At 39.0% G+C, this 14,210-nt stretch overlaps 1 protein-coding gene across 1 annotated transcript in view; it reads left to right on the top strand.

Moving 5' to 3' along the window:
- The window catches only part of ZCCHC17 (zinc finger CCHC-type containing 17), a 56,183-nt gene that overhangs the window by 17,116 nt on the left and 24,857 nt on the right, over nt 1–14,210 (top strand). The window contains exons 4-5 of the mRNA XM_059376966.1: nt 8,855–8,955; nt 10,554–10,645. Coding sequence (XP_059232949.1) covers nt 8,855–8,955; nt 10,554–10,645 — 193 coding nt within the window. The remainder of the gene's footprint in view (nt 1–8,854; nt 8,956–10,553; nt 10,646–14,210) is intronic.

The raw sequence follows: 14,210 nt of genomic DNA on the forward strand, positions 1-14,210 counted from the left end.
TATATGGCACAGGGAATGGGAGTAGTTTTGTAATCGATATGAATATATTATATGTATTCTGCTTTAATTTTTCTTTTTATTTATTTATTTATTTTCAAAAGATTTTATTTATTTATTTGACAGACAGAATCACAAGTAGGCAAAGAGGCAGGCAGAGAGAGAGGGGGAAGCAGGCTCCCAGCTAAGCAGAGAGCCCAGTGCAGGGCTCGGTCACAGAACCCGAGATCATGACCTGAGCCGAAGGCAGAGGCTTTAACCCACAGAGCCACCCAGGCACCCCTAATTTTTCTTTTTAAAGTGATAGACATTAGTTGAATATTTCTTGAGAATCCCCTTAATATCTATAATCTTATTTGTTTCTTAAAATAGTTGTGTTAAGTAGAAGAGACAGGTTCTATAGACTGGTGGCCTGCTCAGAGTCATTTAGCTAGGTAATGGCATAGCTAGGTCTAGAACCTGAGCCTCCTAATTCTTAGCCCATAGGCTTTTTACCATACTGCAGTGCTAGTAGATCCAAAATCTCAACTTGCTTATTCCTTGTGCTATAATAAATTAAGGATTTATTGAAGATGTTAATGCAAAAAAATTTAACTACAAGGATATTAGAAAAATATGGAATGGTGTTTGACTTCATAAAAGTAAAAAATTTTATTTTAAAAATCATAAGCAAAGTGTATTGGGAAAAAGAATTTGTAGGACACATGACAGAAGACTAATTTAAAAAAAGGGAAAGTAGGAAAAGGAGCCAAGAATATGGAAAGAATTCATAGGAGAAAGAATAACAATTGATTGATAAATGTCTTAAAAGATGCTCCTTCTCCAGATTGATTTAAAACTAATGTAAAGCCTGCTGGGATTCTGTCTCTCTCTCCCCCTCTGCCCCTCTCTGCTTTGTGTGTGCTCTCTCTCTTTCTCTCTCTCTTGCTTTCTCAAATAAATAAATCTTTAAAAAAAAAAAAAAACTAACTTACACTGTGGCACACTATGCAATGAACGCTACTTGGCAGTAAAGTGACATGAGATGAAGCATGGATGTATGCAACAATCTGGCTCAGTCTCCAGAGAATTATGTTGAGTGAAAAAATCTAATCCCAGAAGGTTGCATACCTTATGATTCCTGATTCCTTTTGTGTTACAGGCTGTTTTTTTTTTTTTTTTTGCAGTTTTATTGGGAAGGAATTCATATACCATGCATTTCACCCAAATGTACAAATCAGTGTTTTTTTTTAATATATCCACAGTTTTGCAACCATCACTACAATCTAATGTGAGAACATTTTCATCATGCTCAAAGAGAAACTCTGTACGTATTAGCAGTCACTCCAAATTACCATCCTGCCTGCCCAAACCTTAGGCAGCCACTAGTCTATCTTCTGTCTTTATATGTTTGCCTCATCTGGGCATTTCTTATTAAGTGGAATCATACAACATGTCTTTTTGACTGACTTCTTCACTCAGCATGTTCCCTAGGATCTTTTCTGCTGTGGAAAGTGTCAGTACTGCAGGTGTTTATTGCCATTGCCGAATGTGGCGGGTAATTAACCAGTTCTCCAGTTCTTCAATTCTCTGACACCAGCTGGGTATCCTACAGTTCAATTCAATTTTGACTCTAACTGCCCAGAGGTAGAGCCCTCTGCTACTCCACAGACTTCAGGGCTGCATTCCACAAGACTGCTCTCACTTCAGACGCCAGTTATAAGCATCAGGTCCCCAGATTACCCACACTTCTGTCAAATTGGCTACACATTTGAATGTTCCCACACCTCCCACCCCACCCCCTCATTCTGATAATTTGCTGGAATAGCTCAGAGAACACCAGAAGTGCGATACTGTTACAGTTAAGAAACTGGGTAAAGGGTACCCAGGATTTCCCTGCATTATTTCTTTTGACTACATGTGAATCTAAAATTATCTCAAAATAGTTTTTTAAAGTGATTTAAAACACTCATAAGATTTTTGAGATTAACAAATGCTAAAGACATTGCTGTTACCTTGTATGTTAACTAACTGGAATTTAAGTACAAACTTACCAAAATTACTATTAATAACAAATTTTGGAAATAGGTATTTTCAGTAATAGTTTTACTTATTTTGGGGAACATAAATTGTTGTATATTTTGGCAATGCCAAAATCACATTTTTAATATGCTTCTTCTTTAATCCAGTAGTCTTTCAGCAGATTTAGTTTGTAGCATAGACTTAGATAAATTATGTACATTTATGCAGTGAACTATGCAGATGATAAGAAGCATGATACTTTGATGCTGGTGCCTTCTTCATTTCATTTATTTATTTATTTATTTAAGATTTTATTTATTTATTTGACACAGAGAGAGATAGTGAAAGAAGGAACATGAGCATGGGGAGTGGGAGAGGGAGAAGCAGGCTCCCCACTGAGCAGGAAGCCCAATGCGATGTCTGCGGGGCTAGATTCCAGGACCTGGGGATCATGACCTGAACCGAAGGCAGATGTTTAACTGACTGAGCCACCCAGGCATCCTGTCCCTACCTACATTTTAAAGCATGTATACATTAGCCTGTGTAGTTTTGGAATTACTGCATATGTTTAGAAGAAAGCCTAAGAAGCGTACTCAACAAACTGTTGACAGAGGTCACCTCTGGAGTGTTCAGTTTGCTAGGGGAGACATGGACATGGAATTGGGACTTTTTCTTTGGACAGTTTTTTAAAACAAAATTTTTCCTTTAAAATAAGTCCAACAGCTCATCTTTCGATAATAAAGCCCTGCTTCCAGCCTTGGAGATTACTGTGCCACAAATTGCATCTTGATTAGAAAGGGCTCACCAGTAGTTTCCAAGCTAGCAGTAGCAATCTATTATAAAGTTTCTCATTTTCCATTGTTTGGATTTAATGGGAGGGAACTCATCCCGGTCCCTCTAGACATGTACCTTTTCTGATCTGAAGACAGATTTTCTTGGTGTACTCGCCATAGCTCCCAGTATTTGAAAGTCCCATCCATGCTTGTGTGTTTATGTGGCACTTTGGGGACTGTATGGAGATGAAAGACCTGCCACCTCTTAGCAGTCAGTCTTCCACTCACTCGTGTCCATGCCCTGTCAGGGGATGCCTCCGACTGTGGCTTCCTCCTTACAAATGATCTGTTAGTCTGACAGCTGTTGAGAAAAGCCTCAGAGGGGTTGCTCAGGAAGCCAAGTAATTAGGTGGGAACTCTCTAATCCTGGGCTTTTCTGTGGGTTTACTGTATAACTTGAACAGTTGTATTTTGGCTTCTCTGCTCTCGAAGGGGGAAGATTATTAAGTTCCATGCCAACAGGACTGAGCTATAAAATAATTCTGGTCTCCAGATTTTAACATTTTGATTCAAGAAAGGAGACTTTTGGGTTGTTTGTCTCTGCCTTCTATTCTCAGAACTTTTACCATTACTGAGTTGAAGACATCTTCCTAGTATTCAGATCTAAACTAGATTTCCCCCCATCTATAGTGGTGTCTAATAGAACCATCTATGATGATGGAAATGTTCTATATCTGTTCCAGTGTGTTTTCTGACACTAACCAATTCTCCAGATTCCAGTAGCAGGTGTCTTAATTCAATTCTGACGCTATCTAGCTGGAGTAACTGTCGGATACCACAAGTTAAAGGGGCTCAGACTCGCAAGACTGCCTCTGCTTCAGATGCTGGTCATAAGTCCTGAGCCACTTGTACTTCTGACTGGTGCCCTATGAAGCAAGGGTTCCCACAACCCCGTCCTCAAGTTTTTTAATTTGCTAGAATGGCAAGATATGAGTGGTAGGTGTACTCTAAGCTTATATGTCTTCTCTGGCACACCACCCTCCCAACAAACTGATGTTTTCACTATCCTGGAAGCTCTCTGAATCTCATTTGTTCGAGTTTTTATAGAGCTTAATCTCTAGCCCATTGCCCTCTTTCCTGGAGACCAGTGGGGCTGAAAGTTCCAACCCTCTCATTTGATCTTCTGGAGAGTTGGCCCATCCAGAGACATATAGGGGCCCTGCCCTAAGTCACCTCATTAGCACAAACTGGTGTGATCAGAAGGGGTATATGAGTAACAAAAGACTATCCTATCACAGGAGAGATTCCAAGAGTTATAGGAGATGTGTACAGGCTGTGTAGGAACCAGGGACAAAGACCAGATATATTTTTGTATTATAGCACATCTGCGCTATCCAGTAATGTAGCCACTGACTTTTAGCTTCATTTGTTTTAATTTAAACTTAAAACAGCAACATGGCTAGTGACTATCATAGTGTCAGTGCAGTCTTCTGTGAAGGTCTTTTATTTTTTTTCTCAACTATCCTCTGCCCTACCAGCACGTGAAATTTTGGGATCAGAGACTCTTTATTTTTTTGTTTTTTTTTTAAAAATATTTTATTTATTTATTTGACAGAGAGAGATCACAAATAGGCAGAGAGGCAGGCCGAGAGAGAGAGAGAGAGGAGGAAGCAGGCTCCCTGCTGAGCAGATAGCCCGATGTGGGACTCGATCCCAGGACCCTGAGATCATGACCTGAGCCGAAGGCAGCGGCTTAACCCACTGAGCCACCCAGGCGCCCCAGAGACTCTTTAATGTTATACTTTTAAGGTGTCTTGCTTATGGTAGAAGCTCAAATATTTTTACTTCATGGAGCCCAACACAAAGGCCAAGATCAAGCCCTAAGCTGAGATCAAGAATCACACACTTTACTGACTGAGCCACCCAGGCACCCTGAAGCTCAAATATTTTTAGCAGTTAATTTAGTTTAGCAAATAATTATTGAATTCTATTATCTGGTCACTATGTTAGGTGGGAACACTGAGATAAGAAAATAGTCCCTGCTGCTCTCAGATTGTTCATATGCTAGAGATATGAACAAATTACAATGCAGTGTACTAATATAAGTGAAGTTGCAGTTATCCACTGAGCTGTGAAATGTTGGGGCCTAGAACAGTATTTGAGGAATAGTGGGTATTCGGTACATTTTATTAAATGAATAAATTCTAGGGGCACCTGGGTGGCTCAGTGGGTTAAAGCCTCTGCCTTCAACTCAGGTCCTGATCCCAGGGTCCTGGGATCGAGTCCCACATTGGGCTCTCTGCTCAGCGGAGAGCCTGCTTCCTCCTCTCTCTCTGCCTGCCTCTCTGCCTACCTGTGATCTCTGTCTGTTAAATAAATAAATAAAATCTTTTTGAAAAAAAGACAAAAAAACCCCAGCTCTGCCTGTTACTGGCTTTTGACTTCCAGTTGCTTCGAACTTGAGCCTTAGTTTCCTTATCTGTGAAATGGGAATGATGTGTTTATTTTCGAGTTTCTTGATTGGCAGGATCATGTCTTATTTGTCTTTGAATCCATTTTGCCTATAATACTTTGGCTATTTAATAACTATTTGAATAAACCTATAATTGCAACAAGATAAAGGGTGTGAAAGCACTTTAACTTGTGGACTTACATTATTGTCATATACCATGGATTGGCGATAACTTATTTGAAAATTCTAGAAAGGGAATTCAGATCCCCCAAAGATAAAGGGAACCTTTTATTTTGACATTTTTGGGCTATAGCTCTAATCGTTTAATTTTTAGAAACTCTTTGTAGACAGTGGGAGTTGTGAAAGAAATTGAGGTTGAACAACACATTTGGGAGAATATTTTTAAGTGAACAATAAATAGGCTACTTCTGTTTTTTTTTTTTTCTTTTAATATATAGTGATTGAGATGCTAGCTCTTTCCACGTTGTCAAAATTTCTTTTACCAGAAGACACTCAGATGGGATTCGGTCTGTTTAAGTGTCATGTTGGGTTTACTGAACATAATGATGGACTTGATATGCCCTTTGGGCATTTATGACTTCATGTCAGAAATCCAGGCACAAACTGCTCTGAAGAGCTCGCTTCCATGTAGATGGACAAGCAAAGCATTTTCGTTGTTCCTGTTCATTTTGGAGTGTATGCTGGAGCAGAATTAGATGTGTTTCTACTTATAGATGAGACCATCTTTTTTTTTTTTTTTTAATGAGAACATAGATCAATAAAAAAGAAAAAATAGAGAAATATCAGTATGTTGTAGAAGACCCTACAGACTCACATTCGAATTGCAGTTCTTAATTAGCTTTATAATCTTGTACAATGTATTTAACATCTATAGTATTTCCTTATGTGAACTTATATCACAGGGTTGATACAAGGATTAAATGATTGTGTGGATGTTCTGTATTTAATGAGGTATCCAGCACAGAGTAAGGGGGCCTCAAATGTGTTATTTTGTGCCCTCTACCATATCCACTTAATCCAGTTCTGGGTGGTTTATGTGGCTGGCAGTGAAATACCTCCCAAGAATATAGATTGTCCTCTGATAATGCAGCTGGTAATGAATCCCCCATACAGAGTATGGAATTAGCCATAGATGTATGCCAGGTAATTGCCTATAAATCTGTGACTAAAGAGATGAGAGCACTCAAGACGGTGACAAGATAATCTGGGTGTGATTCCAGAGAAAAGGGATTGGAAAGAAATTATAATTTAGGAGACTGAAATCCAGTTGTATCATTCTATTTATCTATTCCAAGAGGAAGTGATAGTCCCCTAAATTTGTGGACTGGAAACCTATCTTAAACCATGTGTCTCCATTTTGTTCTGATTCTGTGTTAAAGCAATTTGTGATCACTTACCCAATTTTTTAGGTATTTGATACTGAGAGCAGTGGGTAGTTTAACTAATAGGCAAGGACTGGGAATTTTAAAAAATTATATCCTCAGAACTGAGCCTGGATGCCTCAGTCAGTTAAGTGTCTGCCTTTGGCTTAGGTCATGATCCCAGGGTCCTGGGATGGAGCCCTGAGTCAGGCTCCCTGCTTGGCGGAGGCCTGCTTCTCCCTATGCATGCAGCTCCCCCTGCGTATGCGTGTGTGCGCTCTTTTTCCCTCTCACAAATAAATCAATCAATCTTTTAAAAAAAGTATATCCTCTGTTGTAAATTAATAAATTGGTGAACTGTCTTTCCCTGTACCAGTCACTAAGTTCACAATCTGTTTAACATATTAATATAGTAATTTATTATTTATTTTAAAAGAAGTTATTACTGGAGAGAGAATGTGTATGCACGTGAGAGCACAAACTGAAGGGAGAGGGGCAGGGGAGAAGCAGACTCCCTGCTGAGCAGGGAGCCCCACACAGGCTCAGTCTCAGGACCCTGGCATCATGACCTAAGCTCAAGGTAGACACATAACTGACTGAACCACCCAGGTGCCCCTAGTTTGTTTCTGATTTTTTCTGTTTTCAAAATACATCGAAGGGGACAGAAACGCAGTTGAGAAATGTTTTGGCCATTCTCACTGTGGGTGGCAGGATAAATTTAGCTTCCCTAGGACTGTATTGGGTGCTCAGATTACACCCTTAGGGCTTTTTCTTTTACCTCTGGCCAACTCTTGCCACCTGGTGGTAAAGATGGGCATTGGTAAATTTTTGTAGTTTTATTATCCTGACAAATGTCTTGAAAGAGATGAATTGATTTAGCTAATCACTCAGTGGGGTGAAGTATCTTGATTGATAAAGCACGTGTCGTGTGTCCGCAGTTGGGGGTTACATCAGCTTCAACCAAATCTGATGGACCAGACTTATTTTAGAAAGTAGGGAAGGTGATGTTGATTAATATTTTAATAATTTTATTCATAAAAATCTGAAATGGTCTATTAAAGAAGTAGGGGAGGTGGTTCTCCCAAGAAAGGACTTTGGACAGACAGAAAAATATCTCTATTGTAAATATTTTTAAAATAACTTAATAACTAATCCATCATTTAACTTTTAATTAGTTTTATTAAGTATTTTTACCACTCTTGTTAATCAGTGCTAAATGATTTTTAAAATTTTATACTAGCCTTAGGAATCTTTCTTATTTTACTACACTCTCCCCTATGGGTGTTATTTTCTAAATATGCTGTTAACTTAATAGATTAAAAATGGCACCTTGTTTCGATTTTCTTTTTTCACTTAACATCTATCATAATTATTTTTTGTAATTGTAATTTAGTTGGCTTCTTACTCTTCCATTTGATTGATTTACCATAGTTTACCAAGCTAATTTTCCAATTATTGGTCATTTACATTGCTTTATATCTTTTTTTAAACCTTTGTAGGTAATAATACTACAAGCACTTTTATATACCCTTAGGTTTTTGGTTTTTGCCTCTGTTGAGTTTTTCTTTTGGAAAAATTCTAATGATGATATTGTTGCATCAAAGGTATAAACATTTTGGGCGCCTGGGTGGCTCAGTGGGTTAAGCCACTGCCTTCGGCTCAGGTCGTGATCTCAGGGTCCTGGGATCGAGTCCCGCATCAGGCTCTCTGCTCAGCAGGGAGCCTGCTTCCTCCTCTCTCTCTCTCTGCCTGCCTGTCTGCTTACTTGTGATCTCTGTCTGTCAAATTAAATAAATAAAATCTTAAAAAAAAAAAAGTATAAACATTTTGATGCCCTTGCTTTCAAAGACTTTCACTGACTTGTGTTTTACTAATGTGTTGTTCTTGTATCACGTTTGCTAACATAGAGCATTATTTTTAAACAATATGTGTTAAGTACAAAAAATGATCTCAGATTGTTTTAATTTACAGTTGTTTTTTAAAAGATTTTATTTATTTATTTGACAGAGAGACACACAGCTAGAGAAGGAACACAAGTAGGGGGAGAGGGAGAGGGAGTGAGAGAAGCAGGCCTCCTGCTGAGTGGGCAGCCGATGTGGGACTGAGCCACCCAGGCGCCCCTTAATGTACAGTTTTAAAGTAACAGACATTTTTCAGTGAATTCTCAACTCCCATCTTCTCCTTACCTCATTAGAGTATAAATACCAGATATACCCCCGTGCTTTATTTCATTTTTTTCTTGTACCCAGGTCTGGTCCATCGAACTCACATGTCATCCTGTCGTGTGGATAAGCCCTCTGAGATAGTAGATGTTGGAGACAAAGTGTGGGTGAAGCTTATTGGTCGAGAGGTAAGGTTCCATGCAACCTTCATGTTGTTAGACTGAGGAAAAGCTGGGGGGTGGGGGGCAGTGTTGGTATTTAATAATGGCAAATGTGTATATATTGTTAACTGTGGCTGATGATCTTATTTTTGAATCCTGCCATTATATTCTGTCCTGTATTGAAATCTTCTGGTTGCTGTCCTGTAAACTCAGAGGGGATGTGGTATAAACTCTAATAAGTGTGGTGCAATAAGTACATATTTATAGAACTTTCCTGAAGTTGAATTGTTGGTGGGGAAAAAAGAACCAAAAAGAGAAAAGAAAACTTAATTTATGGGACTAGTCTTTGTCGTAAATTTCAAAAGAATAGCTGCCAGGTACACTTTAGTTTGGACCAAAACAGTAAAAAGAGACAGAGTTTCCCGTTATTGCTCTGAATACCCAGCACCATGCAGTGTGAGGCAAGTGAGAAAGGTCTGAAGGAGCTGGTTAACAGCAGCTCACTTGAGGGCATGAAGGCTGTGGATGTGGGCAGCCTGCTCTTGTACCGGAGAATGACAGGGGAGATAGGTCTGAAAGAGATACTATTTGAGAAGATTTGAGTGCTTAATATGTACTAGTCTGAGAGATGTAAGAGTGAGTCAGACCTAGGTCACCTCAGCTGTTATGGAGCTTATATAGAATGTAACTGGATGAAACAAATGTAAAAGTAAGCAAACATATATATAAAATAATTATAAATTATTATAAGTGCTATAATGGGCTCAAGCATTATCAGCAGTAGATTTGGTCAGGAACAGGCTCTCTGTGGAAATGATGTATGAGCTGAGACCTAAAGAAAGAGGCACTGGTTATGTGAAAAATTAGGGTAAGCATATTCTAGGCAGAGAGAATGACTGATGTAGAGACCCCAAAGTGGAAAAAGGAGTCAGGTGTCGGAAGAAGCAAAAGAAGACCAACATGGCTAACAATTGCCTTCATGTTTGAAAATGCACTAGACTAAGTCCAAAAGGGGATCTAGTCTAGTCTGGAATGTTTAAAAATGAGTTCTGGTCTCATGGATCTCTGAACCCATCATTATGCTGAAATTACCTGGAAAAACCAGGTTTTATATTCTTAAAAGGCCTTGATTTTGGTTGGATTTTGGTTACCTCCATAGCCTTGAATTTATTTATTTATTTATTTTTAAAGATTTTATTTATTTAACACAGAGAGAGAGATCACAAGCAGGCAGAGAGAGGAGGAAGCAGGCTTCCTGCTGAGCAGAGGGCCGGATGTGGGGCTCGATCCCAGGACCTGAGATCATGACCCGAGCTGAAGGCAGAGGCTCCAACCCACTGAGCCACCCAGGCACCCCAGCCTTGAATTTCTGAGCAGCCATTTCTGTCTTTCCTCCCCAGAAGGAGAAGAATGAGATAAAAACCATTTCCTAAAGTAATTTTGCCACAAGATCTATTTATAATGCTCATTAGTACCCCCAGGGTTTCTAGTACAGGACCCCAGCCATTAGAGGAGCTCAGTGTTTGTTATGGTGATAAAAGCTTTGATGCTTAGTTAGATAATTTTAGACCAGCAGTCTAAATGGTGTACTCTTAGCTGTTGGTGACTGTTTTTGTCTTTTACAGATGAAAAATGATAGGATAAAAGTGTCCCTCTCCATGAAAGTCGTCAACCAAGGGACTGGGAAAGACCTCGACCCTAACAACGTTATCATTGAGTAGGTAAAAGTTTTGAAAAGGCTACAGTCCTACTTCTCAAACCATCAAATACTGTAGTGAATCAGGCTGACCTAGGAACTCTACATTTATAGTCTGTGATATTGATGACTTCTGTAGCTCTTGTGATCCTTGGAAATTGATAACATCATACTGCATAGAGTTCTAAGATTGGATGCTAACATGCAAAGCATAGAAATGCCCCATCAGTGGTTTTGTTACCTTCCTCTTATTCTTTGTCTGCCCTTTAATAACCAGTTAGCCAGCAAGCACTCCTGAAGCTTCTGCTCCTTGTTTCTCTAAGTATGGAGGCTCAAAAAAGGTAAAGACCATGTAGAAGAGTAGGGTAATCAAGAAGCAATTCCAGTGGGGTTTAATATATCTTAGGATAACTGTGTTCTGAATATGACATCTTACTTTCATTGGCTCTTCCTACCTTTCATTTAGGAATGGAAGATTTGCTATCCATATAGGCTGGTGATATAAGGAATTTGCTATCTGTCTCACAGGCTTTCTCTGATGTATGCCGGTGATTTCTGATCAGGAGTTCATAGCGCTCTAAGGTTCCATGAAGGGTTTCTGAACTGTTTCCAGTGTTTCAGAAAGCCAACCAAAATCATGCATTTACCTTCAGGTTAACCAAGACTTTATGGTATTGCTTTTGTTGTTAAAATATCACATTGTTTATCTCATGCTAATCAGGTGCTCTCAGTGACAATTACGTTATCAATTAATTTATTTTATTTATTTGTGACTTTTTGGGAAAGATTTTATTTAGGGGTGCTTGGATGGCTCAGTTGTTAAGCGTTTGCCTTTGGCTGAGATCATGAGATCAAGCCCCACGTCGGACTCTCAGCTCTGTGGGAAGCGTGCTTCTCCCTCTCTAACTCCCCCTGCTTATGTTCCCTCTTTCTCTGTTAAAAAAAAAAAAAAAAAAAAAAAAAGATTTTATTTATTTCTGAGAGAGAGAGAAAACATGAGAGGAGGGAGAAGGAGACAGAGAGAGAAGCAGACTCCCCTGAAGCAGGAATCATGACCTGAGCTAAAGGCAGACACTTAACTGAGCCACTCAATTGCCCCAGTTATTGATTAATTAAAAAAAAAAAAAAGAAAAAAGAAAAATAAATGTGAGTGGGATCTTGGTGTGTTAAAGTTGGGAAACCCTTATATTTATAGTTCTAAGCAAAATCACTGTGGATACAAAGTAATTTTACCTAAAAGGGAGGGAATTGATATTTATTGGATATATACTCTGTGCCAGGCATTATGCAAGACGCACATTTGTGCGTCTGATTCTCTTAAGAACCTCCACTGTGGGTATTATCTCCATTTTACTTTATATTCTTAGTTTCTTTCTTTCCTTTCTTTTCCTTCCTTTTTTCTTTTTTTAAAAGATTTTTAAAAATTTTTTTGACAGAGCACAAGCAGGGGGAGCAACAGGCATAGGGAGAAGCAGACTCCCCACTGAGCAGGGATCCCGATGCAGGGCTGGATCCCAGGACCCTGGGATCATGACCTCAGCCAAAGGCAGACATTTAACTGACTGAGCCACCCAGGCGTCCCTCCCCCCCCCCTTTTCATTTTTGGGCACTTGGATGGCTCAGTTGATCAAGCATCTGACTCTGATTTTAGGTCAGGTCATGATCTCAGGGTCTTCAGATTGAGCCTTTTGTTGGGCTTCCTACTCAGGGAGTTGTCTGCTTGTTTCCCTTTGCCTCTGCCTCTCCCCAAGTGTGCACTCTTTCTCTTTCTTGCTTTCTCTTTCTAAAATAAGTAAATAAATCTTAAAAAAAAAAAAAAAGATTTTATTTTTAAGCAATCTGCACACCCAGTTGTAGGGCTTAAGCCCACAATTCCAAGATCAAAAGTTACATGCTCCACTGATGTGCCAGCCAGACGTTCTTATATTCCTAGTTTCTATCTTAATGCTTGGTGATAAGTAATTTCCTTGTGGTTAATGACAAATTATAGTAGGTCAAGGACCTGAACTAGGACACAGAAGCTAGGGCCCTTTTTACCACATGATGCTTCTAGCTGTTGCATATGACTTTTGAGTTTTTCCATATTTCTGTAGTTTCATCTCTAAATATTGACATGTTTGTAAGTCTGATTATTGACAAAACACCTTTCATAGTAGAAAATGTTTTGTAACTCAGAGCTCAGTAATTTTATTTAAGTCTGGCATCTGATTACATTATAATAAATTGCTTCTGTTCCAAAGAATTCTGTCCTATATACAGACTCATTAAAAAGGAATGGAATTTCCCAAAGTCACTCTTGCAGGGGTAAAATGTGAAACAAGTAAGATGAAAGGGCTACCTCTCTGTCTCAGAACAAGGGTAGAGAAGGGAAGGGGCTCTCTGGTTTTGTGCTGTACAGGTTTCTATGTATAGGCTATTTCTAGTAATAACCGAGTGGCCAAAAAGAAGCATTTGTTTTAAAATATTTCTAGAGCTGCAACCAGGAAAGAAACATGATATAGTGGAATGATGTTGAGAGTTTTTAGAATTAGACATAAATCAGAAAGAGTCCTAGTTCTGCTGCAAACTAATATATGACCTTGAGCAGACTCCTATTCTCCGACCCTCAACTTCTTACTATCAGATAGAGGGGATGATGCCTGTGTCTCAGAAATGATGGAATGATTTAAATACAGGCTTATTTGTAAAGAGCCAGATTAATGTCTAGTCTATAGTAGAAACTCAGTATATGATAGCTACTTTAGTTACTATTTTTAAAAGATCTCTGTTCTTCTGTGATTATCATAACTTTTCTTTTAAAAGAATATATAAGGCCTAGGAGAACAGGGGACATAGCTCTTTCTTATCTCCCAGAGTGCCTGATGTGTAGTGATTATTAGTTAGTGCTTTCATTTACTCATTTATTCAACAAGTATTTTTTAGGTTCATATTCTATATTAGGTACAATAGCCATACCAGGTTTTCTGCCTAAGGGCCTTACTGCCTAGGGCAATGAGATAATTATGCAGGTCACTTTAATAAAAGGCAAATGTAATAAATGCCAAAAGAGTAGGTTAAAGAAAGGGTTTTAGGAATTAGCTTGAAGATGATGAATTGATTTCAGGCCCCGATGGCTGGAAGAGAGGTGGAATTTGAGCTAGTTCTAGAAGAACGGATAAAATTTTGTCAGGCAGCAGGGGAAGGAATGGTATTCCTGAAAGAAGAAATGATTTAAGGAAAGGCATGGGGCAGGAAAGCACAAGGCACATTTAGGAGTCTTGTTTAAGAAAAGAAGAGGATACAGTCAAGTACTAAAATGTAAGGCTTGAAAGGTATGTTGGGGTCAGATTGTGGAGAGCTTTGACTTTAACTATCAGTCAAAGAGCATTAGTTTTTTTGTTTTGTTTTGTTTTAAGATTTTACTTATTTATTTGAGAGACAGAAATCACAAGTAGGCAGAGAGGCAGGCAGAGAGAGAGGGGAAGCAGGCTCTCTGCTCAGCAGAGAGTTCAATCCCAGGACCCTGAGATCATGACCTGAGCCAAAGGCAGAGGCTTAACCCACTGAGCCACCCAGGTGCCCCAAATAGCATTAATTTTTTTAAAGC

The sequence above is a fragment of the Mustela nigripes genome, chromosome 14, assembly GCF_022355385.1.
Source record: "Mustela nigripes isolate SB6536 chromosome 14, MUSNIG.SB6536, whole genome shotgun sequence".
In the NCBI taxonomy this organism is placed as follows: Eukaryota; Metazoa; Chordata; class Mammalia; order Carnivora; family Mustelidae; genus Mustela; species Mustela nigripes.